The sequence below is a fragment of the Artemia sp. Qi Xiang Cuo genome, chromosome 15, assembly GCF_049724085.1.
Source record: "Artemia sp. Qi Xiang Cuo chromosome 15, ASM4972408v1, whole genome shotgun sequence".
In the NCBI taxonomy this organism is placed as follows: Eukaryota; Metazoa; Arthropoda; class Branchiopoda; order Anostraca; family Artemiidae; genus Artemia; species Artemia sp. Qi Xiang Cuo.
In genome coordinates, this window is record NC_142808.1 from 37080414 (window position 1) to 37106976 (window position 26563).

Here is a 26563-nt window from a genome sequence, read left to right on the forward strand (position 1 = left end):
TTTTTCTGAATCTTTGTGGTATACAATGGGATAGAATTTATTTGCTTTTAAACCGCATAGGTCATGGCAAAAAAAAGAAAAAATGCGTAGAAATTACAAAAATCCTATAGAAACGTAGCTCTATGATCCATCACGAGAAACTTCTGATCGTGCCAAACTTCTTACACCAAAAACATTCATTCGTGCACACTCAATAACCACTCAAAATCAAAATGACCCCAACAAAACACTTTTGTTCTCTAATCATTCAGTTCTTCACATCTCCACATCAAGTCATATACACTTTTATTCAAACCTCTACACATAGGACAAAAACATGGGCCTGCCTTTGACCTTTCCCTCCCAATAAACTTTTTTCTCTGGCCCAGGGGAAACTATCAGCCTTCATTTAAATTGTTAACTTTTTATTTCCTTTTTATTCAAACCCACCTTAAAAAATAAACTACACCCTAAATATCTTTCGACCAACAATCAAGACCCAGTGAATTGAAAAGTGAACGCTAGGACAACCCTGCCTGTATTCCCTGGTCCTTTAAAATCCTTTCAACTAATCAACTTACTTGGTCACTCATATCCTCAAGCCCTGAACCATCCCTCCACATATGACTTTAATACACACTGATCTAATGTACTCTTAACTTGGTACGGCCACCCGTACCGCGTAGCCACACTCCATTATTTCTAAATAAGCGGCCTTCATCACCCGCGCCCTAGGCATCCCTTAAAAATTTTCTCAAAGCCTAGCCATGTTAATTAGCATACGACTTCTTAAAGAAAACAAACCTAAATCACATCTAGCTACCAAACTATTTGTATGCTCACTTATCCTTAGCCACCTCTTGTAATATCCTAATTGCATTATTTCTAGCCTGTCTCCATTTGCTTACCCCCAAACCTCAGATCCATAGTGTATAACACCGAAAATTTGATGCCTGAAAACCTCTTTAACTACTTTGATCTTTTGGTACCCCTTTTGGTAAGCTGACTTCTTGATACCATATTGCAACATACCTTACCTTTCTCAATCCTACTTTCTGTGTGGCTACTAAATAAATTTCCTTTCGCCTTAGACTTAACTCTTATTTATGGCCATTCCTCCACTAACTTAACCCTTCTGCCCTTTAAACTAAATTTAACATCCTCCTCATGTCTACCACATTTACGGAATATTAATACTACGGGTTTATCCACGTTAAGTTCTAACTTTTTCCTATCAGAATAATCTTCTAAAATATCAAATAATCTCTGAAGGTTCCTAAGTAAATCTGCAACCAAAATAATATGATCTGCGAACGACATTATGCAAATGGATACAGTATTTAAATTCATCATCGGCTCCTCCTTGTTTCCCATAAACGCCACTACACAGGGCCAGACAAAGGGTGATAACGGATCAGGGAAGATTAAATAATTTAGCAGCTACATCTACTAAAGACGCAAGGAAATTAGATTTTCAAACACTTTTAGAAGAATTTATTTTAAAGTTTCCAAACTTAGAAACTTGTAAATTCATTTATTCATATTCGGTTTTGTAAGTTTCAAAATACATGTTCAGCAGTTTCATACTATCTAGAGGACAAAAACGTAAACTAACAAGCTCAAAATGAGGACAAAAAAGTTCCGAAGAGGACAAAAACATAAACTGAAAATGAACAAACTGGACCATCAAATGAGACAAGATAAAGAGAACAGCCTGAGAGATGTAAATGCATGGGTGAAAATGAACAACCTAGACCATCGAAAGTGACAAAACCAATCCGAGCAGCAAAAGCAAGGGGCATTGCAAAAATGTGTGAAGTAATGATGAACAAAGATTAAGAACAAAAAAAATGTGTAATTGGAATACTTGCAAATACGACAATTACAACGAGTGAGCAACGAAATTGAAGAACAAAGAAATATGCTGTTAAAAAATAAGTGACAGCGAGAATTACGACGAATCATAAATGACAGGGAAGAACAAAGAAATACGTGGTTAAAAGGAATGTTATAGTAAGGACAAAAAAAATTGCGGTTGGAAGATAAGTGGCAGTAAGAATTACAAACAATAGCGGGAACCAGAACGTGTCAAAAATGAAAGGGAAGAAAGAGAATTGAAGGGTTAGCAGACACGCGAAAGCAATTATCAGAACATGTCAAAAACGACAGAAAAGGACAAAGAATTCTGTTGCTAGAAGACAAGCGATAACGAGAATCAGAATGATTCAAAAATGAAAGTTAAGAAGAAAGAAATATTACGTTATACTTTAGAAGAACAGCGTCATCGCAGTCTTCGACGCCAAGTACGCGACAATAAAAATCAATATTTAAAAGCCTAGCCGTTGGTCTCCCAGTACTATACATATAAATATATATATATGTATATATATAAATATATATATATGTATATATATATTAAATATATATATGTATATATATATATATATATATATATATATATATATATATATATATATATATATATATATATATATATATATATATATATATATATATATATATATATATATATATATATATATATATATATATATATATATATATATATATATATATATATATATATATATATATATATATATATATATATATATATATATACATATATATATATATATATATATATATATATATATATATATATATATATATATATATATATATATATTATATATGTTCTAAATTTGAATTTTACTTAAAAATTTAATGTATAAAGAGGGCCCCGCGGAACAAATTCCAATCCGGCCCAGCCACTACAGAATTTATAAACAGGGTGAATAATTGTGGAGACAATGTGCAACCCTGTTTAACACCGTTACATCCTCTAAGTAGCCTTGAAACCTGCCTACTAACTCTCACAGTCACTCTAGTCAACCTATACATTTGAACTAAAACTAAGACAAACAGGATCGGAAGACCTATCTCTTCAATCTGTCACATTTTAACTATATATATTTATCCTAATCAACAGTGTGACACCACCATAAATTTGATTATTCTTACTTCACTTTCTTGAAACATAGAAACTTCAAAAGCCTTTTCTAAATACTGCTTCTTCTTCCCATGTCTGAATTAATAACATCATAATCATCTAGCCTAAACAAACTAGTGATTTTATCATCATTATGACCTTGGATATTCCAACATATGCTGCACTATCTCCCCCACTATTCTTTCGAACATATGCTGCACTAGGTCAGCTATCCTGGTCATTTGGTCAGATTGACTCTTAAATAGCTCATGTCCCCAAGTCTAAAGATTTAGCTTTTTTCTTTTTTTTAGCGGGGCAGTTCTGTTAAATATTAATTTCTAAGTATTTTTTTATTTGATGCTGAAAAGCACACAAGGTATCTTGTTAGGGACACATATAGGTACCAATATTGTTATAGGTACCAATTGTATAGATACCAATATTGTTATAGGTACCAATTGTATAGGTATCAATATTGTTATAGGTACCAATTTTATAGGTACCAATGTTGTTATAGGTACCAATTTTATAGGTACCAATATTGTTATAGGTACCAATTTATAGGTACCAATGTTGTTATAGGTACCAATTTTAGTCCGTCCACTGATTCTAGCCGTTTTGGGAGTGGATTAGCTCAAATGTTAGTTTTGAGCCAACCCTAGTTAGAAACATTGTATCTTTCTAAAGTAATACTAAAAATAAAAAGTATATCTGTATTGAAAAGTATATCTGTATCTAAAGTAATACTAAAAAAAGCAAGTTCTGAGAGTAAGGAGCAACATTAAAACTTAAAACGAACAGAAATTGTTACGTCTATGACGGGTGTTGCCCCGTTTCTCAATACCCCGCTCTTTATGCTTAGCTTTGACTTTTTGTTCAAATTATTTAAGAATGACTCCTGACACAGAAGGGCCGTTTAATTAGAATAATATACTTTTTAAGTTAAAACAAACTTTAGCATAAAGAGCAAGGTGTTGAAAAGAAGGCGGCCAATTCCCTTCAAATACATAATAATTTCTGTTCGTTTTAAGGCTTAATGTTGCTCCTTACTTTCAGTTGAAAAACTTGTCTCCCCCCTCCCGAAAAATATTTGTAATTCCCAATAGCCAATATTATGTGTAAACAATGGTCAAATAGGTTTCATAGCTTGCAGCCCTTCTCTAGAGGTCTTTGTGGGATCAGGTCATCCTCAAAGGCATATTGATTAGATCTTTCAACTATGCTTAACAAAATGGCTACCTCAAAATTTTGATTGACTTTGGAAAAAAGGAGCGTGGGAGAGGGGATAGCTGCCCCTCACTTGATTAACATCAATTGATCTTAATGAAATCACACCATTACATTCAGAATATCAGAGAACCCTGCTATGAATAATGAAAACAACTGTTTCTAACATTCTTTTCAAAGCCATGTCTCTTTGAATTAGTTAAAAAAAGGGAAAAAAAATATGACATAATTAATGTCAGTTTAGCACTTCCAAGGAGAGTACAGTCTTTGGGTGCACATTCCTCTATAAACAGATAAAGCCATGTCTGATTAATTCACATGATTTCTTCACACTGCATGATATTTTGTAATGCTCCCATCCCCATATCTATATTGATTATATGGAAGCATTAACCTTTATAATCATATTTTGTCAAATCTAAATTTCGAATTATCTTTTTGTTCTTATATCAAACAAGTTCATGGACTTTGTTCTGAATTTCAGTTTTCTTTTATTTCCGTAAGGCAAAAGGGACATTTGACAGGTTAGCCTAATAAGTAAGTCAAAGACTAGAGTAAGACTGATAGTGTTTTTCCTTCTTTTTTTTTCAAGTCGTAAAAAAAGAATGGACAATGATATCCAAAAATTATCTTTCCTTCAAGTTGTATTTTGGTGGCCTGTCCTTTAAACTGGAGTAGTGTGTATACAAAGCAAGTTTTCGGGTTCAGATCCTTTACACTTCAACTCAATAGCTTTGAAAGAGCTGATGTGAATTCTGATATATTTATGACCCCTGTTTTTTTCCATTTATAAAAAAAATACATAAAGGTACAATTTTAAATGTAGCTGTTTAAATTTTATCAATTTTAAATGTAGCTGTTTAAATTTTATCAATTTTAAATGTAGCTGTTTAAAGTTTGTCAATTTTTAAATGTACCTGTTTAAATTTATTCTAAGTTCAAATTTGTATTACGTGTTCAAATTTGAATAATTATTAAATTTAACTGTTTAAATTTTAAAAGGCTTAAATTTTCCCAAGGACATTGAAAAGAAAAGCTGCCAGAACTTGACAACTCACAACCCTTGTCGCTTTTCTTCCTGTTCTATGACGATTCTAAAGAGCAGTTCGAAGAGTTGAAAAAAGATCTTTCGTTAAAGACGCGTTAAAATAAAATAAAAACTATGAAGATTATTTTTGTCATTTTTCTTATGATCAAATTATTACAGTTTTTTATGATAATAATTGCTTTTTTCAGGTTAGTGGACAATGGATCGAGACTGGACTAGAAAAATTGCTTGCAGAGTCTATGTTAAATTTGTATAATTAGTAGTTTACCCACATTTATTTGGTTGTGGATGTTTGTGAGTTTTGTCTTTTATTTTTCGGAATAAACAAGTTTTAGCAAGGTCATCGAGAAAACCAAATATTAGAAAATAACAAGAGGAGCACAATAAAGCTGTATCAATCTTGTTTTTGACAGGTGAACCATTATTTGCTATCGTCAGCAGCAATTTTTATAATAGCCTAGGATGGGTTCGAATCCTGCGTTATATATTCTTACAAATATCACTGCTTTTAGTGATCTTTTCTTCTCTCTAGTGATTTCCTCCGTAAAGTAATATAATGTTTTTTTTATGTTTTTCCCGCAGTTGAGCTTTCTGAATTTTCCTGTTTTCAATCTTCTCTTTATTGCTGTTTAAGTAAGACTTGCATGTAGTCCCTGTCACCAGTTGAAGTACCTTTTTTTGTTATTCGTTTTGTTTTCTCAGGCGCGTAACTTTTATGAAACTTATATATTTGAAATCAGCATAAAAATCGGATTCTTCTGATGTATCTATTGGTATAAAAATTCCGTTTTTTAGAGTTTCGGTTACTATTGAGCCGGATCGCTCCTTACTTACAGTTCGTCACCTCGAGCTGTTTGATCTGCTAGCTGTTCCTTCAATTCAGTGTCCAAAATTCATGACAAGGCAGCCCCTAGTAGTCTAGTCGCTTAGTCAAAGGTTCGTGCAAATTTGGAAAAAAAGAGGGGAAACAGGGCGTAAAATTCACCCAAAAGTGGGAAAAGCAAAAATAAAATCCTTTTTCCCTATTTTAGCTTGATATTCGGTGTGTATACTCGGTATTAGACAGAGATTGAAGCAAAGTAATGGAAAAGATGCTTGGGTTGACTCACCATCAAAGGGAGGGGTGGGGGGGGTGAAATTCACCTGACGGAGGAAAAGGGAAACATTTGTTTTTGCCTATTTCAAATTGGTATTCGGTTTGTTTTTGCAATCTTACATAGTCACTGATTTAATGCCATGGTGAAAGGGCAGAGGATGTCCTGGGAGGGGAAACAGGGGTAAATATTTCCCCCTGGGGAAATGCTGAAGAAGGGAAATTTTTGATCTTCTGTCTCTAAGTTTATTGTCGCCATTTCAGGAGGAATTCTCAATATCGATTGGTACAGTATTACATCCTAAACCCTGGATAGGGGAAAGAGGTAAAAATGGGGGGGGGCGGGGGAAAATCCCAAACTGTGTTTCTTTTCAATTTTGGCTGCGGCGGTTATGATGACTACTGGGAGTAGGTGGCAAACACTGGGCAAAGGAAACTGAGGATGACAGCTGTGACACGCAAAACTACGACTGCCTCCCCCCCCGTTTCCTCTCCTTTAGGAGTCAAATGCACTACTATGACTTTCGTTTGAAGGTATGACTTTAATCACTGAAGGAAGAAACAAAAAGAGGTAGAATTTAAGGAAGAAAAAAAAGAAAAGTGGTAAACAGTTGGTGTCCTGGTTCAGCAGCCTATTCGTTGCTGACGTCAGATCTGTAGCACGCTCCATTACAGGCCCACTGATCAGTGCAAGGTAGTGAAGCCTTCATGCACTTGCATGGTGGCTTGCAGGCTTTCCTGCAGCCACATTTGACCAGTTCTTTGCACGCCTTGGGAGCCTCAGGTAGCGTCGTCCAGACAGGATGCCACTCATCATTTACTAGCTTCCATCCATATTCAGAGGAGGGAGGAGTATTCTGAATAGGGTCGGCTGCTCTTCCCCAAATTTGGCCAGCCTGAAAGTGTTCACGCCTGGTGTGCCAAAGAAAGGCGTCGGATATTGGTGAAATGTGGTCAATTTGCCGTCCCTTGGCAAAAAGCACTTTTCTCGCTTCGTCAACACCCTGGACTTCGCTTGTCTGCTCATAGCACAATACTACAAATCTCTCCAGTAGCTCTGGCGTTCGCGATCTCGTAGCAGACGATAAATTTAAGAACGAGTCAGTTGCATCGGGATAACTTCTCCGAACATCAAAGGCTTTCTTCTTTCCAATGCCTGAATATTAAGATACTGTATTGCAGCCTGTAAACGCGTGGAAACACGGAAAAGCTTCTGACTTTTGAGGGCCAAGCGTATGAATTTTGTGAGCTGGGATGCTTCTGCGCTGCTGCTTCACACCAAAGTCCACCCAGAGCTCAATAAGTGGGACGTATGAGCAAGAGGCCACAGCTAGCACGAGCACATCTGTATCTACGGTTCGTAACGCAACTTGTTGGTGACCAGACAGGTCGCAGTGACGAACGGGGAGGATAATTCACGTATCTGCCTCTTCATGATCATAAGGGACCAAATCATCCCGAGCATCTAACACCGAAGGCACAACATCTGAATCCTTTGTGCTATAAACTTCTTTTCCAAACAAACTCATGCTTGTCAAGTGGTCTGCTAACAGGAAGAAAAGTTGTTCTTTGTTTTCTTCGGTACGTAAGAAAGCAGCCCAGTTCCGAGGTATAGGAGTCGATTCTCTTAGGCTGAATCGCTGTCCGCAACCTCTCCTTTCTTTTTCTCCTTTCTTCAAGCTGCTTTTGATGTACCTGTCCCATGTAACGTCTAAGCGACTGACCGTCTCTAGCTGGCTATGAATGTACGGTAGAAAGGCTGTGTCCGCGTAATCTTTGAAAAATTTGCAGGAGCCGGGTGCAAGCATATGAACCAAGGCTGATCCATCCAATACTTTTGCACTGACCCGAGGAATAGTAGCTGGTATGTCCAGCAATGCTTCTAAACCAGTTGTAAGGTCATATTTTGCAGTTTTCCTAAGGGATCCGCTGTCGGACATTGGAGGGGGAGTGGGCTGGTTCTCGTGCTTAAAAAATTCGTCCATGTCGTCCTCACGAGACTGGCCGGCAATGTACAATCTACCAACAAAGAACAACTGTTTTTCAGACTAGAAATCTCTTGTTTCGCCTTTGACGGTTTCTTGACTATCACACTTGTGAATAATAGCAGTTTAAAAATCGCAACAGAGGGAAGAAAAATCTTTTTTTAAGATTCTACGATGTCATTCTTCAGCTGCATTAGAATGTCGAATCACTAAATTGAAGAAATTCAGTTTTTGAATAAGGGACTTCTAAATACTTATTAGGGCAAACCCTTTTAACTACTTAACAGCAACGATGTTTGCAACTCCTGCTTGAGCAGAATTTTGAAACCAATTCCTTGAAATGTCTTGTAAGTGTGAAAATTCTGAAAAGGCTTTAGTTCTGAAAGTGTAATTTCTGTTATATGAGTAGAATTTCAAGCCATATCAATGTTGATTCAGTTTACAGGTAAATTGGTTTTAACACGGTGATGCTAACAGAAGTACATAAGCTATATCTAAAATAAGAGAAAAAGGTATCATCTTTGAGGTCTGTAAATGGCTTAAAATTGAAGGTAAATTTTTACCAAATCATAGGCTATTATTGACTTACAAATAAAGTGAATATAACACTTGATGTCTTCTTTTATGCTGTTTCCAAATATAATAATCATTTTTGTCAGAAATGAATTTTAGCCCCCACCCCTATAGGCTATGTATGAATTCAGGGTAGGCTATATATTTGCACATTGGGGGGGTAGAGGGGTGAAGTTTAATCTTACCTCTCATTTATGTCAGAAATAAAATTTACCCCCACCCCCTAATGTGCAAATATATATACCCTGAATTGGTAGGCTATATGTAATATTTGGTAGATAAATCTATATTTAAAACCCAGGCACCTATAATAAAGAACACTATAAGCAAAGCAAGCAAGTATAAAGCATCAAGGCAAATAAGCATAAGCACGCAATAGCAAGCTGGTGCACAAACACAAGCATAAAGCAAGGTATCATAATGCTACATCCCCCTTCAGCTGTTTCCAAGGGATAAGCTCCTTCTACCTCTAGGCATGGAGGTGCTAGGCTTACTCTGCTAACTGCCGATAACTTGGTAAATTATCACTCAATACAGGACACAACAGAACACTACACTGGGAGGCACAAGGCTCACTCCCATCAGCTGCCAATGGGTTTTGGCAGACCTATACTAACACAATTGCCTCATTGTCACTTCGTTATTCATTATAGGTTTAGTCTCTCTGGTGGCTTCACCACTCTGCTGGATCTTGTGGCCTGAGCAGCTGTTGCTTGTGCTTCAATTGTGCTAGACAGTTCACTTGCTGGCAGGTGGGGCTCAGCTATGGCCATACTGGGCTCGGTGGCGGTAGTCGGGAATCTCTGCAATGATCTGTGTAGACTCATACTTGTGGCAGGGTCAGGACAATCTGCAACCTGTCCCAGGTTTAGTGACCTTGACACAGCCTGGGAGGGGTACTTCATGGCAGGTCTATCATCAGGTGCGAGTGAAGAGGCTGCTTTGATTAAGTGTCTTTGGTTGCAATGAAGGATTTTACCATCTTTCGTTGATAGGTAGTATAATCTAGGCTCATCTGCCTCTTTAATTATTTCCCCGCTTTTCCACAGCACTTCCGGCTGTTTTCTGAAGAAGACCTGGTCACCTCCTCTGAGTTCGGGATATGCTCTAGCATGCCAGTCATAGTAGGATTTCTGTCTGTGTTGAGCCATCTCTCTGCTCGCCAAGAATTCAGAGGTCTGTATCACTCTATTTTCCAAGTGCTTTTCTGTGCATGGCAGTTTTGAGCAGAGCTGGCGGCTCATGAGCATTTGTGAGGGGGCGGCTAAACTGTCTATTGGGGTGTTACGGTATTCCAGAATTCCAAGGTACAGGTCCAATCCATTTTCACTTGCCTTGGTCATGATGCTCTTGCAAGTCTGGATAGTCTTTTCCACTAATCCATTTGACTGGGGGTATTTTGGACTTGAAATTTTTAACTCAAATCCCCAGTCTCTGGCTAACCTCTTGAATTCTTGGGACACAAATTGTCTACCATTATTGGACATCATGACCTGTGGTATACCATGGCAGGCAAAATGTGACTTCAGTTTCAAAATGACTTCTGCAGATGTTAATTCACACAACAGATCAGTTTCAAAATAGGGGCTATGGTAGTCCACCACTAGGAGGTAGCTGGCTCCATGCCAGGTGAATATGTCACAGGCAACTTGTTGCCAGGGGAGAACTGGTGAGCAGATAAGTGGCTCTTTTTGCAGACTCTTGCTGTTTTTTTGGCATGTGTAACAGCTGACAATCAGATTTTCTATGTCTGTGTTCAGTCGTGGCCAGTAGATAAGCATCCTGGCTCTCTGTTTAGTTTTCTCCACTCCTAGGTGGGATGCATGTAGCTGTTTTAACGTGTCAGTTCTCAGACATGCTGGTACCACTATCCTGTCTCTTGAATATGATTTCTTCATTGATGCACAGTTCGTGTCGGACTCCCCAAAATGGCAGTACGTGACTAGGACATAGCTTGCGGCAAACTGGCCAGCCAGTTTCTATAATTTGTCTGAGTGCAGCTAGCTGGGGGTCTTCTTTAGATTGGTTGTGGATTTCTTGCAGTTTTGAATCACTCACTGAGAGTAATTTGACAACTTGGTGTACATATGCTTTGAGTTCTCTCTGGCTTGCCTTGTCAATGTTTGACAGGTGGAGCCTTGATAAAGCATCAGCAACTGGTATTTCAGTGCCGGGTTGGTAAGTGAAACTCAAGTTGTATGGCTGAATCTGGAGCATCATCCTTTTTAGTCTTGCTGGGGCCATGTGCAAAGGCTGTTGTAAAATGGTTTTGAGAGGGCAATGATCAATGAACACATTGACTTGCCTTCCATAAATGTAATGATGGAAGTATTGGCAGCCAAATACAATTGCATAAAGTTCTTTTTCTAGCTGTGAGTATCTTTGCTTGGTAGACATAAGGGCTCATGAAGCATATGCTATTGCCTGTCCATTTGTTGAGATGTATGCTCCTAGGCTGTGTGATGAGGCATCGACTGTCAGGTCAATTGAGGTACTTCGGTGATCAAAGAAGTGAAGGTGCGACACAATGGAGCCCTTTATTTCTTTTAAGGCAAAATTGTGCTTTGTTTCCCAAACAAAGTCTTTTTCTTTGCAGATGTCACAAAGGTCCTTGCATTTTGTTGATAGATTAGGGATGTATCTGGCTAAGTAGTTTAGCATTCCTAGGAGGGTGGTCAGCTCTTCTTTGTTTGCTGGCTTTGGCATTGCATTAATTGCACGTAGCTTCTCTGGATCAGGGCGCATCCCTTTTTTGCCAATCATATGGCCAAAGTATGTTACCTCTTGTACCCCAAATTTACATTTACTGGGGTTGAACCTCAGCCCTTTTGCTTGAGCCCTCTTTAAGACAGCAACAAGACACTGATTATGCTCTTCCAGGGTTGAACCAAAAACTAGCAGATCGTCTATAATGACTATAAAGCCAGTTAGACCTTCAAACACTTGCTCGATGCGCCTCTGGAATTTGTCCTGTGCTGATTGAGATCCACAGGGTCAATACAGAGACAGAGAGTGCCATCTTTCTTTTGAACAGCCACCATGGAGTTTACCCATTCAGTAGGAAGAGTCACCTTCTCAATGACACCGTCTTTCTCCATTTTATCAAGCTCTGCTTTAAGCTTGTTGCAAAGAGCTGATGGAATTTTCCTTACAGCATGAACCTTAGGGATGGCCCCGTCCTTCAATTAAATATGGCACTTGCCATCCAGATTTCCTAGCCCATCAAAGACATCATGCAATTCTTAAATAACCTCCAAAACAGAGTTGTAGATTGGTACTTCCGTGCTTGCAGTAGAGTTGACATTCATGATCAGTTTAATAAGGTTCAGATCCAAGCTTGATCTGAAACCAATTATGAGAACAGAGTCTGCTTCTACAATGTCAAACTGCTGGTTGGAAGGCCTTGATTGTTCATAATTGCAGCTCAAAGTACATGTTCCTCGAACAGGAATCCTGCCACCACAGTAACTAGTGAGCTTCTGCTTAGCCTTAGTTATTTCTGGCTTTGGCAAGAGCATATCAAAATACTTGATGGGAAGGATATTTGCTTGCGCTACTGTGTCAACTTTGAGGATCAATGGCAACTGGGCGTTTATTATGAAGGAAACTATGGCTTCTTCCTTGTTATTTGTTTCCGAGACTTCATGCAGCAATATCTCGTCCTCATCATCAGAGTTTTCAAGTGTATTGTTGGTGCCTGAAACTACATTTACGACCTTGTTGCTTCTGCAGATGCATGCAAAATGGTTAGGCTTGTGGCACTTTGTACATGTTTTTCCTTTTGCAGGACATACATGATTTGGGCTGTAGCTGCCTCCACAGAAGTAGCATTCTCTAGGTCTTGGGCTGGTGGTCTTGAACTCATTGTTTCTTCTGCTTGGGCAGTGATTGATTTTATGAATGGAATCAACTTCTTTTTTATGCTACCTTCGTCAAACGTTCTTAGCTGTGCCTGGGTTGTTTCAAACACGCGACATTTCTCTATAGTTGTTTCAAGGGTTAGGGCGCCCCCTTTTATTAGAAAGCGCTCTCTGATATCTGGGTACAGTATTTGACAGAATATTCGATCTCGTACGATTTTATCTGTGTCCCGGTAGCTACAGGCCTTAAGCAAGGTTTTCACCTCTGCTATGTAGCTTTCTATGTTTTCTCTCTCATGTTGTTCACATTTCTGAAAGACGTACCATGTAAACACGCTGTTTGTTTTAGGTGTTGCATAATCTTTGAATTTTGTTATATATGGCTCAAACTTTTCCTTTTCACTCTCACTGAAGGTGAAGGTATTAAATATCTCTCTTCCCTTGTCTCTTACCCAAATAAGTAGGTAGGTGCACATGATCTTCTCAGTTTTGCCAGATAAAGGGCCAGCAAACATAAGACGAGCATGCTGCTCAAATCATTTCCACTCATCTGGAAGACACAGTGAGTCCCAACTGATACTTGGCTGGTTGACATCCATTACTGGTTACTCACTTCTGACACCATGTGATATTTGGTAGATAAATCTTTATTTAAAACCCAGGCACCTATAATAAAGAATACTATAAGCAAAGCAAGCAAGCATAAAGCATCAAGGCAAATAAGCATAAGCACGCAATAGCAGCTGGTGCACAAACACAAGCATAAAGCAAGGTATCACATAATGCTACAGTATAGGCCTAAGTAGGGGTGGGGGTAAAATTCATTTCTGACATAAATGATTATTAGGCTATATTTGGAAAGAACATAAAAAAGGTATCAAGTGGTAGGCTATGTTTACTTTATTTTTAAGTCAATAGTATGATTTGGTAAAAATTTACCAAATTGAATTTGCACCAAAATCAATTAGGCTAGTCTAGGCCTATTACATTCAGAAAGAGCATAAAAAAGGCATGAAGCAGAAGGCCTATGTTCACTTTATTCATACTTACAATGTCACCTGTTATAGAGAAAACCTTCCCACTATTGGCTGAGAAGAGTTAAACCTGCTGAGTCTAACCAGTAAGAAAGTTCATGACCAAATTGACTACATCCTTCTGGGTAGCCTACCTGCTGCCATAAGTTTTGATCTAAGGTTGTTGTGAGGTACCTTGTCATAGGCCTTAGCCAAATTTAATAGAATCAAGTCCATTGGAGGATTCCTTTATCCAAGCTCTCTGTTACAATGTTACATGTCTCAAAAAGACTGGTTTTAACCAGTTTCCTTGGCTGAAAGAAATGCTGGTGAGGAAATGTGCTAGAATGTCAGTATTCACAATCTGCTCAAGTGTTCTGGCTGCTGCTGATATAAGACTGATAGGTTTGCAGTCTTCTGCTTTGATGTGGTCAGTATCTTTAAAATTGGGGTGACATGGGCCAGCTTCCAGTCCATGGGTACCTTTTTTGGATTAAGTGACAGTTGGAATATATTACAGTGTTATTGCATTGTTTTTGGCAAGCTCATTCAGTAGTCTTGGGTACAAGCTATCAAGACCAGCAAACTTGTTGATGTATAGTGCTTCAAGTTGTTTTTGAACAACTGGTAGTGAGAGTTGCATAAATGGCATTGTCTTAGGGATGTCATAGGATAGGCTACAAGGGAAAGGACCATTTGGTTCATTGGTAAAAACTGATACAAAATTGCTTATTGAGAAGTTCAGCAATATTATAAAATATAGTTACCTCCCTGCTATCATCTATACAGAGGGTTTTTACTGACCATCTGCAGTTGTCTTTACTAGATACATACTTCCAGAATTTCTTTGGGTTTTCCTTGCTATCATTGGCTAGCTTGGACTCAAAACTTGAAATAAAGTTGTGTATTAAGATTTCTTAGTTTATTTCTAACTTTTGTAAATTTTAGATAATGCTCCTCTTTCCCTCCTTTGTTGTGTTTTCTCCAGTATTAGGCCTATCCTTTTCCGTTTCTCTCCTTGTATTGGAGTGGGTCATGAAAGGCTGTGTTTTGGGTTTTGGTATAACTTTCACTGACATGCATTTTTTTAGAACTTAAAGTAAAATATCTTTTAGGTTAGTCTATTGTTGGTTGTTATCCCCTTGAAATAGATGAGATCAGACTTACACCTTCTAGCTCTTTTCTAATTGCACCATAATGTACATAACTTTCCTTTATCTTAAATTACCTTAAATTGCATGTCCAGCAAGATAAGGGGGGTGATGACCATCCTGTGGAACATCTTGCTGGTGGTGTGACATGACTATGGTTTGGCATCCCAGGTTAGCCTACACCCTGCATTGGCCCAGTCCTGGTCAACTTCTTTCATGGATGCATCTATGGTTTGGGACTGGATGGCAGCTTCAGAGAGGCTGTTCCAATATGGGACAGTGGACAGTGTGTATAGAGAAGAATTGTCAGCACTCATGTTGATGCCAACAGGGACTTGCAGCTTCTTTGTGTGACCTCCAAGGGTTTGCTGAATTGCAAGGGATGAGGAGAAAACTTGACCTGAGAGTTCATTTTCTAGCAGTTTTCAAGTAGTGATTGTGTCTCCTCTCTTCCTTTGATAGACTAGGGTGGGGAGTTTGAGGAATGCAAGGCATTCCTCATACAACTTGTCTTGCAAAGCTGGTATGAGCTTTGTTGCTTATCTTTGGAAACTCTCAAGTGCTTTAATGTCCATTTTATAATGGGGACATGCTAGGGTCATTCCAAATTCCAGGTGTGCATGTACAATTGCTCTGTACAGCCTCTTGACCACACACAGCTTCCTGGTGGTAAACATTTGTTTTATGAGCCCTAGGGCTCAGTTCACTTTAGCAACTTGAGCTTGTGCGTGGCTATGGAACTTAAGTTTGTCATCTACAATAACCCCCAGGTCCTTCTCACTTACAGCTTTAGTAGGTAATCTCCAGTATGGTAAGATCATCTAGGGTTGTTGTGTCCAAGATGCAGGACTCTGCATTTTGGCATGCTGAACTGCAAACCTTACTCAGATGACCATCTAGATAGTTGATTTAAATCTTCTTGCATTGTTGAGTGATTGGGGCTAATTTTGGCCTGTCCTAAGAGCTTGGAATCATCAGCATATTTTTTTCAAGGTGAGAGACCAGCGTGTCATTTATGATGCTCTCAAGGACCTTGCATACAACAGAAGCAAGACTTATAGAACAATAATTACTGCCTTGGTCCTTCCTCCCTTTCTTGAAGATGGGCTCGATGTTGGCCTGCTTCCAGTCACTTGGGAGCACTTTGGAAGTGAGTGACATCCCAAACATCACTGCTATTGGCTCAGCAATTTGTTCAGCTGCTTCTTTTAATAATCTGGGTTGTAGGTTATCTGGCCCAGCAGCTTTATTTGCATCCAGTCTTTTAAGCCTTTTCAGAACATCCTCTATACTTATATTTGTCATGTACATTGGGTCTCTGGTAAAGTTGGTGGAGGGTTTGGTATGGACTGAGTGGAGAAATTTGTATCAAAGCTAGAGTTGAGCAAAATTTTTCTTTGGCCTCTTAGGTCTTTGGGTCATCCTCTTTCATGAGGTCTGGGATATCATGTCCAAAAGGATTAGCTGCTAAGACATGGTGCCAGAACCCATTTGGATTCTGCTTTGCATCAGCTGCAATTGCCTCATCGTGGTTTTCTACAATCTTCTGAGTCAAATTTCTTTTAGCCTGTTTCTGCATTTCTTGAATGTGTCAATTGTTTATCATATCTCTACTTTACATATTTTTTCCATGTCTTTTCTTCCTCCTTCTAGCCCTTTGATTTCTTTGGGTAGGAAGGGGAGTGTTTTTGGCAGGGGTGACAGTATACCCAGGTATGTTTAGTTTCTGCAGCTAGGACTACTGTCTTAAATGCCTCCCACCTTTTTTATATGTTACCACTGTCAACCACACTCTCCCATTTTATCTTTGACAAGTTCTGCAGTCTCAATTCATAATCTGTAATGGACTTTTTTTTACTTTACTTTTCTTCTTGATGTTCACTTGTATCTCAGTCAAGATACAAATATAGTCACTGCTTCCAATTGCAGGATGATAGGAATGACATGTTCAGGGTCATTTGTCACAACTAACTAACTCTAGTAAGGAGTGTTGTTGCTGGTGCCTGAATTGTGTTGGTTGGTCAATAATCTGTGTCAGTAGTTTGTCAGTAAGGGACTTAATAGTGACACAGGAACGGCTACTTTCAGGAGGGTGGGGGTATCCTATACCTTCAACCCACTTAACATCAGGCATATTAAAATCTCTAAACAAAAAGATTGTTGAATGCTCATGGTCATTCATCTTAGATATGAGATCAGATACAGCTAGGTGTGAAATATATTGATCTGGGCCAGATGGACTATGGTAAAAAATGCCTATTATAAATGATTCAACACCTTATATATATTATAAAAGATCCAACATGGAGTTTCAAACAGACATACTCAACCCAACTACTATCAGAATAAATAAAAGAGTAACTCACAGTTTTTGCTCTCAGTCCAGTTCTGCAATGTATTGCTGCTCCTCTCTGACACTCAGAGTTATCTAAATTGCTAAACAGACTGAATCCAGAGATTTGGATATGAGATTCAAATTTCACAAACACAAATAAAATATGTATCAAGATTGTAACACAAAATTATTTAGTTCATTAAGTTTTGGAGCAAGAGTATCAGAATTTGTGTAAATATACATACTTTTCTAGAGTTTTTTATTATTTTTGTTTATTATTTTAGCAGTATTGCCACTAGTACAAGAGCAACTGATTTCACTTTCACTGCCAGTGTTGTCACACTTGCTCTCACTGCCAAAACAGGCAGTTTTTTAAAACTTTGTCTGTTGAGACCAGTGACTGTGCTGGCAAAGCTCGAGTTCATTTCACTGCAAATGATCTCTTGCTCCCGATTTACACTGTTTACATTATTTTGTACATCATCTAGTGCTCCATTTGTCTTGGGACCAGGGGTCCCAAGGGAAGCCAGTTTTTTGCCACAATTCAACAAGTTTTTTTGCAACAAGAAACCCTGTTTCTTGTTCCCAGATTTTGCTAATTGGCAGCAGCTCTTCTTTTAATCTCTTCAACCAATTCTTTTCTGACAGTCTTCTCAAGATGTATCTGCATAGAAGGCAATAGTACCTTTTTTTTGTTTGGGAAAGCTTCAAGATTTCTGCTCACTGTTTACCCAAATTGATGGAGAGTAACATGGGATCAGGTCTTGTGGCAGCTGATGATCCACATGCACTATGGTTTTGCCCTCCTCGCAGGCCCTGAATGTTTAGAATGAGACCCATGTCTATCTTGAACTCACTTTTCATGAACTCGTTTATAAATTTGGCATCATCAGTCTGAGGGGGTATGCCATCAACACTGAGGTTCAGATGTCTGTTAAACTGGTCCTGTTCTTGCCTGACTATTTTGTGAATGTCAGCCTCTAGTTTGTCTTTATTCAAATAATTTTATTTTATGAAAAGACAGGTTCACTTCTAGGATTAAATGGTTGATTTTTCCTAAAGGGAGTTGACAATTTATTTTCTATAGCTGGTCTTTATCCCTTAAGGACACTAGATCCAGTAGATTCAGTCTCTGAAAATTGGATTTTTAGTTGGTTGATCAGCAATTTGGTTGAGATTTAGGTTGTGAAGAAACTTTGCATATAGGTTTGTGCGGCTACTTCTATTTGTAAGCACAGGCACATAAGGGTATGCCTGTATCCATGTGATGCCTGGGAAGTTAAAATCACCTGCTATAAGAAGGTTCCCAGTATAATTCAAAGTGGCTTTATACAGTATTGTTGCTATAGTCTACTCAGTTTCTTGGCAATCTGGGACAGATAGACTTCTATAAATGCAGCTTACTCTGGTTATCAAATCATTATTGCTCTCACACAGGTCAAACTGTACAGACTTGATAAATTGGGAGTTACCAGGTAAACATAATGTATGTGTGCTATAACATGTCTTAAATAATGCTAATGTACCAAACCTGCAATCCTGGGGCTGTTGGTTAGATATAATACCATTACATGGAATTTTGACATGGGAATCTTCTAGCCTGTTAGTACTAGACTTGGGACAAACTTCAGTCAACAGGACCATATTCAAATTCTTAGAATAATTCTCAGATTTCAACTCATTTAATTTACTAGGAAATTGATCAACATTAGTAATTAGAGTAGAAAAATCTGGACTTACTCGTTTTTGGTGTTTCTTACTCTGGTTATTGTTCCTGTTGCTTGGCTGGCTGTCCTCATCTGTTCTGCTCAAAGTGCTGCTGATGCATTTGAGTTGGCAGTGTAGAAGCTTGTGTTGCTTTTGAGTGAGCTGTTACTTATCGTTCATGAAAAGCTTTGGCAGAGTTAGCACTAATATCTTTTGTAACACTAACATTTGCACTATTTACACAAGTTACTGATTGAGAGATTGTTTTCATCAGTAGCCATTCTCTCTTTAAGCTCTGTTACATGTGCTTTAAATTTTTCTTGATCCTGTTTTATTGATCATGGGGAAATTGTACTGCTCTTTTCCTTGAGTAGGACCCTTTTAAGATTTGTTTTTTAATCTGAAAGGATGACACAGTAAACCAAAGGGATGGTGCTGTATTCTGGGTTTGATTGCTGGTACGAGCACTCAGTTTTAGATGACAGACATTGATTATGGGGCCACAATTGATTCTGTAGTTTTTGGAGAGAAACTGAATAAGAGGGCTAGAGTCATCACTAGAAATATTAATACTATATGCAACAGTGTTGTTTTTTTTATAAATTGGTCTTTTTTGGCATGTATGATCTGTTGTACTTCACTTTCTAATGACTGTTGAAAGTTAGCATTGAGTGCTTAAATTTCTGCTTGTTCAATTTGCTTTGTTTCATCCATTCTATATTTCGAGGATAAGGCTACTTTGATGCTATTCATTTTTTCTTTTAAAAGCCTTGCTCATCTCTAAGTACAATCTCAGTTTGTGCAATGGTATTAGAAAGACTAGAATGAAGATTTCCTATTGCCTGTGTAATCACTGATGTTGTATGTTGAATAGTTGATGTGGGCTGGGGGTGGTAATATGTCTAAGGACTGGTCTCATTTGATTTACACCAAGCACTGTCCCATTTGAAACCATTAGTCTTCTGCATTTTCACCAGCAGTTTGTGCTCTTATTTGGATATTGTTAGGCAATTGTAACTTATCCATTTAAAACATCTATCAGAGGCAACGTTATAGCATTGCCTATAGTAAAGGCCATATGGCTCCAATGTTTTATTATTATTATTTTTTTTTCTAGAGGCACTTCATATGGAAGGGTTCGTCGTAATAACTTCAAAGGGGGCTCATTCGATTGGAAATCGAGAGTTCTAGTGCCCTTTTTAATAGTCGAAAGTGATTGGAAGGCAGCTAGCCCCCCCCCATGCCCATCATTCTCCCAAATACATCCAATCAAAGTTTTGAGATAGCCATTTTGTTCAGCATAGTCGATTTTCAAATAGAAAATAAGTTTTTGAGGAGGACACTCCCCCACAACCCTCAGGGGAAGGGTTTTAAGATATGCCCTGGGGGCATATAAGGTTTTATAGAAGGTGTTGTTGTAGAAATTTCAAAAAAAGGCTCATTTGATTGGAAATTCAAAGGGCTTGTGCCCTTTTAAATAGTCAAAAGTGATTGGAGGGCAACTAGCCCCCCCCCCCCCTAGCCCCAAACACATCCAATCAAAATTTTGAGATAGCCATTTTATTCAGCGTCATTTTGTTCAGCATAGTTGATTTCCAGATAGAAAATATGTTTTTGAGGAGGACAATCTTCCACAACCCTCAGGGCAAGGGTTTTAAGTTATGCCCTGAGGGCATATAAGAATGATGCTGGCTACAACACATCGTTTCTGCAACAACATCGTCTATACAAAACCTTATATGCCCCCAGGGCATAATTTACAACCCTTACCCTGAGGGCTGTGGGAGAGTTGTCATCCTCAAAGACCTAATTTCCAGAACTTAAAACTACATTTAATAAAATGGCTATCTAAAAATTTTGATTGGATGTGTTTGGGGAAAAGGTGGCCATGAGAGGGGGTTAATTTCCCTCCAATCACTTTCGACCATTAAAAAGGGCACTAGTCCTTTAAATTTCGAATCAAATGAGCCTTTTTTAAAGTTTCTATGACAGGAAAAAAATAATAAATAAAACATTGTGCCAGCATCATTCTTATATGCCCTCAGGGCATAACTTAAAACCCTTGCCCTGAGGGTTGTGGAAGATTGTCCTCCTCAAAAACATATTTTCTATCTGGAAATCAACTATGCTGAACAAAATGACGCTGAATAAAATGGCTATCTCAAAATTTTGATTGGATGTGTTTGGGGCTAGGGGGGGGGCTAGTTGCCCTCCAATCACTTTTGACTATTTAAAAGAGCACAAGCCCTTTGAATTTCCAATCAAATGAGCCTTTTTTGAAATTTCTATAACAACGCCTTCTGTAAAACCTTATATGCCCCCAGGGCATATCTTAAAACCCTTCCCCTGAGGGTTGTGGGGGAGTGTCATTTTGTTCAGCATAGTTGATTTCCAGATAGAAAATATGTTTTTGAGGAGGACAATCTTCCACAACCCTCAGGGCAAGGGTTTTAAGTTATGCCCTGAGGGCATATAAGAATGATGCTGGCACAATGTGTTATATATTATTTTTTTTCCTGCCATAGAAACTTTAAAAAAGGCTCATTTGATTCGAAATTTAAAGGACTAGTGCCCTTTTTAATGGTCGAAAGTGATTGGAGGGAAATTAACCCCCTCTCATGGCCACCTTTTCCCCAAACACATCCAATCAACATTTTTAGATAGCCATTTTATTAAATGTAGTTTTAAGTTCTGGAAATTAAGTCTTTGAGGATGACAACTTTCCCACAGCCCTCAGGGCAAGGGTTGTAAGTTATGCCCTGGGGGTATATAAGGTTTTGTATAGACGATGTTGTCGTAGAAACTTCAAAAAGGGCTCATTCGATTGGAAATTTTAAATGGCTAATTCCCTTTTTAATAGTTGAAAGTGATTCTATGTCAACTGACACCCCTTCGACGCCCACCATTTCTCCAAACACATCCAATTAAAATTTTGATATAGCAATTTTGTTCAACGTAGTTGAAAGTTATGGAAATTATGTCTTTGAGCAGGACACTCCCCCACAGTTTTCAGGGGCAAAGGTTATATGTCACACCCTGGGGGCATATATAGCTCATCTGGAAGGAATATTTGTTTCTTCCCCCATGGGGACCCACTTTCTTTTAATTTTAAAGGTCTTGTTAGCTTTTTAAACGTAAAAAAATATTGGTGGGTCGCCAGCTCCCCCCAAACCCTTTTTTCCCAAATGCATCCAATAAAAATTTTGAGATAGCTATTTTGATAACAATAGTTCAAAGATCATATAACAAAAATTCCATTGTCAACACAACCCACCAGGGCCCGGGGGCGGGCGTTTTAAGTTGTGCCCTTGGGGTGTATTTGGTTATTATGGAAGGGATCCTCGTATTAACTTCAAAGAGGGCTCATTTTATTGGAAATTGAAAGTCATAGTTCACTTTTTATGAGTCAAAAGAGATTGGAGGGCATCTAGCCCCCCCTCCTCCATGCCCTGTTTTCCTCAAGCCCATCCAATAAGAACTTTGAGATAGTTTTTTTTAAATAGTTCAAAGACCATATAACGAAAACTCAGGGGTTAACACAGCCCCCCCCCAGGGCATGAGGGAAGGTGTTGTAAGTTATGCCCTGGGGGAATATATGGTTCTTATTGAAGGGATGCTTGTAAAAAATTCAGAGATGGCTAATTTGATTGGAAATTGAAAGTTCTTGTTCAGTTTTTTAGAGTCAAAAGAAATTGGAGGGCAAATAGCCCCCCCCCCCACCGCTTTTTCCCCAAATGCATTCAATAAAAATTTTGAGATAGCCATTCAGTTAAAATTTGCTCAAAAGTCAGATAACAAAAACTCAGGTGTTGTCAGAACCCCCGAGGGCCTGGGGGCAGGCATTGTAAGTTATGCCCTGGGGCATATATGGTTTGTATGAAAGGGATGCTCGTATAAACTTCAGAGAGGGCTTATTTGATTGTATATTGAAAGTTCGAGCTCACTTTTTAATAGTCAAAAGAGATCCGAGGGCAGCTAGCCCCCCCCCCCGATGCCTTTTTTTCAAAATCCATCTGATGAAGATTTTGAGATAGATATTTTGTTAAAAATCGTTCAAAGGTCGGATAAAAAAAAATCCGGTGTCAATAGAACCCCCCAGGGCACAGGGGATGGCGTTCTAAGTTATGCTCTAAGGGCATGTATGGTTCTTATGAAAGGGATACTTGTATAAACTTCATAAAGGGCTCATTTGATTGGAAATTGAAAGTTCTAGTTCACTTTTTAAAAGTCAAGAGAGTTAAACTAGTCCCCCCCCCCCCCACATTCTTTTTTTCCCCCAAAACCATCCGCTACAAATTTTCAGATAGCCAGTGTTTTGGAAATTGTTCAACAATTAGATAACAAAAACGCCTCCCAGAGCCTAAGGGATAGGCGTAAGTGTTGTCCTGGGAGCATATATGGTTCATATGAAAGGGATGCTTGTATAAACTTCAGAGGGGGCTCATTTGATTGGAAATTGAAAGTTCTAGTTCAATTTTTATAAGTCAAAAGATATCCGAGGGCAAATAGCCCCTCCCCTCCAAACACACTTTTTCCCCAAGCCCATCCAATAAAATTTTTATAATATCCATTGCATTAAAAATAGTTCAAAGGTCAGATAAGAAAATTTCCTGTGTCAACAAAGCCTGCCAGGGCCCAGAGGCAGGTGTTATGAGTGATGCTCTAGGGGGATATAAAATTCTTATGGAAGGGAGGCTCATATAAACTTCAAAGAGGGCTCATATGATTTGAAATTGAAAGTTCTTGTTCCCTTTTTAAGAGTCAAAAGAGATTGGTGGGCAACTAGCCTCCCCCCCCTACTCCATCCCCTAATTGCATCAGATAAAAATTTTGAGATGGACGTTTTATTAACAAAAAAGTTCAAAGTTCTGATAACAAAAAAACTCCGATGTCGACACAGCCCCCCAGGGCATGGGGGTAGGCGTTGTAAGTTATGCCATGGAGGCATATATGGTTGCTATGGAAGGGATGCTCCTGTATAAACTTCCTAGAGGGCTCATTTGATTGGAAATTGAAAGTTGTCATTCACTTTTTAAGAGTCAAAAGTGATTGGAGGGCCTCTAGCCTCCCCCCACACTCCATTTATTGTTTTTCCCAGAGACACTTCATATAGAAGGGGTCGTCGTATAAACTTCAAAGGAGGCTGATTCGATTGCAAATCGAGAGTTATAGTGCCCTTTTTAAGAGTCAAAAGTGATTAGAGGGCAACTGGCCCCCCAAGCCCTTTTTCCCCAAATACATCTGATAATAAATTTGAGGTAACCATTTTGTTAAAAATAGTTCAAAGATCATATAACAAAAATTCCTTTACGTGTGGTGATTTCGTTAAAAATTGTTCAAAGATCAAATAAGAAGAACTCCTGTGTCGACCCCCCCCCCTCCCCAGGGCCAGGGCAGGTGTTGTAAGTATTGCTCTGGGGGCATATATGGTTTTTATGGAAGGTATGCTCGTATAAACTTCAGAGAGGGTTCATTTGAATGGAAATTAAAAGTTGTAGTTCATTTTCTCAGAGTGAAAAAAGATCAGAGGGCAACTAGCCCCTCCCGCCCTCCTCGCCTTTGGGTGTATTGGATGGAGAAACCCATCCGATAAAAATTTCAGGTGACCATTTTTTTAAAAACATTTCAACCATCATATATTAAAACTCCAGGGTTGACACCCCCCCCCCCCCCCAGGGCCCAGGGACAGGCGTTGTAAATTTTACTCTGGGGATATATATGGTTCTCATAGAAGGGATACTCATATAAACTTCAGAGAGGGCGCATTTGATTGAAAACAGAAAGTTCTAGTTCACTTTTAAAGAGTCAAAAGAGACCAAAGCTTAATCTAGTCCCTCCACGCCCTTTTTCCCCAAACCCGTCTGATAAAAATTTTGAGATAGCAATTTTGTTAAAAATAGTTCAAAAATGAGATAATAAAAACTCCGAGGTTGACACAAACCCATTTTTTCACTTTGATATCAGTTTTGATACCTTGATGAATACTTGATTTTTTTTAAAGTTTGATTTTGAAATGAGGAATTTTTAAAAACTTGAAATTTTTTGCAATCAAAAACGAACAAAAATTAATTAAAAAAACTTTCCAAAAAAAAAAGTTTTTCAAAGAAAATTAAAGTCCATTTTAAAATTAAGCTCAGCAAATAAAAATACCTTTTAAAATTCAAACTCAAAAAGACCGGAAATTACTATTAAAGAGCAAATGAAACCTAAAACGAACGTAAATTGAATAAAAAAGCATGGCAAAAAGCACACAACAACTAATAATATAAATGAATAAATAGATCTTAAAGGGAGTAATGCTGAGATTGAATATGCAAATCAAACTTAAAACAAAAAAAAATATTTCTTATTAAAGTATAAATGAAACTTAAAACAAACAGAAATTAAATAAACAATCAATACAAACAAACATATAATAGATATTAATCTAAATCAATAAATAAATCTTAAAACGAGTGAAACTTAAATTGAATATGCAAATCAAGCTTGAAAAGAACAAAAATCACCACAAACAAGAGTTTGGGTACGACTTCCTTCTCTCACTGTAAAAGTCTAAAACCTACTGCGTCATTGGTGCTTTACTGAAAACTACATGCAAGAAAAAATATAAATATTTTTACTTTTATAACTTTAATAAATCAAATAATATTAACATTTTGATTACTAAATAGTAGTGTATGTAAATTAAACTGACAATGCACATTCATTTGTATTTTTTCAGTAAAGTGCAAATTATGTTCTGGCCTTGGGAAGGTATAGGGGTTTTGGGCCCTACTCATGTTAATTTCTGCTCGTTTTGAGTTTGACTTGGTTATTTATTGTAATTTCTGTTCGTTTTTGGGTTTCATTTTTTATCAATGCTGATTTGTGGTAGTTTCACGCTTGGTAGATTATTTGATTTTATTTTTGATCATTTTTTGTTGAAAAACTTATTTTATGGAATTTTTTTTTTAATTAATTTCTATTCGTTTTATATTGACATAGTCGTTTCAGGGAAAAAGAAAATAATACTTTTGAATTTTTTAGTTTTTTTAAGACTTCATAGTTTGGCCTGCTATTTGTATGCTGGAGAAAAATTTTCAGCTGATTTGAGCAGCATACACCCTTTTAAAAATCTGGACACAAATAGTACTGTTTAGTTTAGTTTCATACCTCCTCTAGATGATCTGAAATGGAAAACTTGATACCATTTACAAAAAAATCTGTTTACTTTCTTTGATAGCTTGGATACACTTACGCTATTTTCACTTGGTTAAATTTTAAGAGCAGAAGTAGCCCCGAAAGTTTGAACATAATACCCTCAGTCATTCTTGGGATACTGCTGAGATGCCTTATTGGGAATTAGCATTAACACAGTGCATTTTGATTTAATCTTAAGGCAACATTTAGTTTTTAAACATAATGGGCAAATGAGAGGGTGGGCGTGGGAGGGGGATTAGTTGCCCTCCAATCACTTTAGACTATTAAAAAGGGCATCAGCCCTTTTCTGTTTTCAATCAAATGAGCCCTTTTCGAAGTTCCTACAACAACCCATTTGATACAAAATGCCCTGGTCTAAACAACAACAAAAAAATAATACATTATACCCACATCAATCTTT

General features: G+C 37.9%; 2 protein-coding genes and 1 pseudogene across 5 annotated transcripts in view; 2 read left to right on the forward strand and 1 right to left on the reverse strand.

Moving 5' to 3' along the window:
* Positions 1-5583, forward strand: part of LOC148943625 (uncharacterized) — a 105820-nt gene extending 100237 nt beyond the window's left edge. For all 3 annotated transcript variants that reach the window (XM_089100982.1, XM_089100984.1, XM_089100983.1), the window contains one exon: positions 5435-5583. In XM_089100982.1, the coding sequence (XP_088957108.1) occupies positions 5435-5439 (5 nt within the window). In that variant the 3' untranslated portion in view covers positions 5440-5583. The remainder of the gene's footprint in view (positions 1-5434) is intronic.
* A 2975-nt stretch (positions 5584-8558) lies between these two features.
* Positions 8559-26563, forward strand: part of LOC148943626 (furin-like protease 1, isoforms 1/1-X/2) — a 138728-nt gene continuing 120723 nt past the window's right edge. For both annotated transcript variants that reach the window (XM_089101509.1, XM_089101508.1), the window contains exon 1: positions 8559-8671. The gene's annotated coding sequence lies outside the window, so the exon portion shown is untranslated. The remainder of the gene's footprint in view (positions 8672-26563) is intronic.
* Positions 12083-14422, reverse strand: LOC148943627 (uncharacterized; annotated as a pseudogene).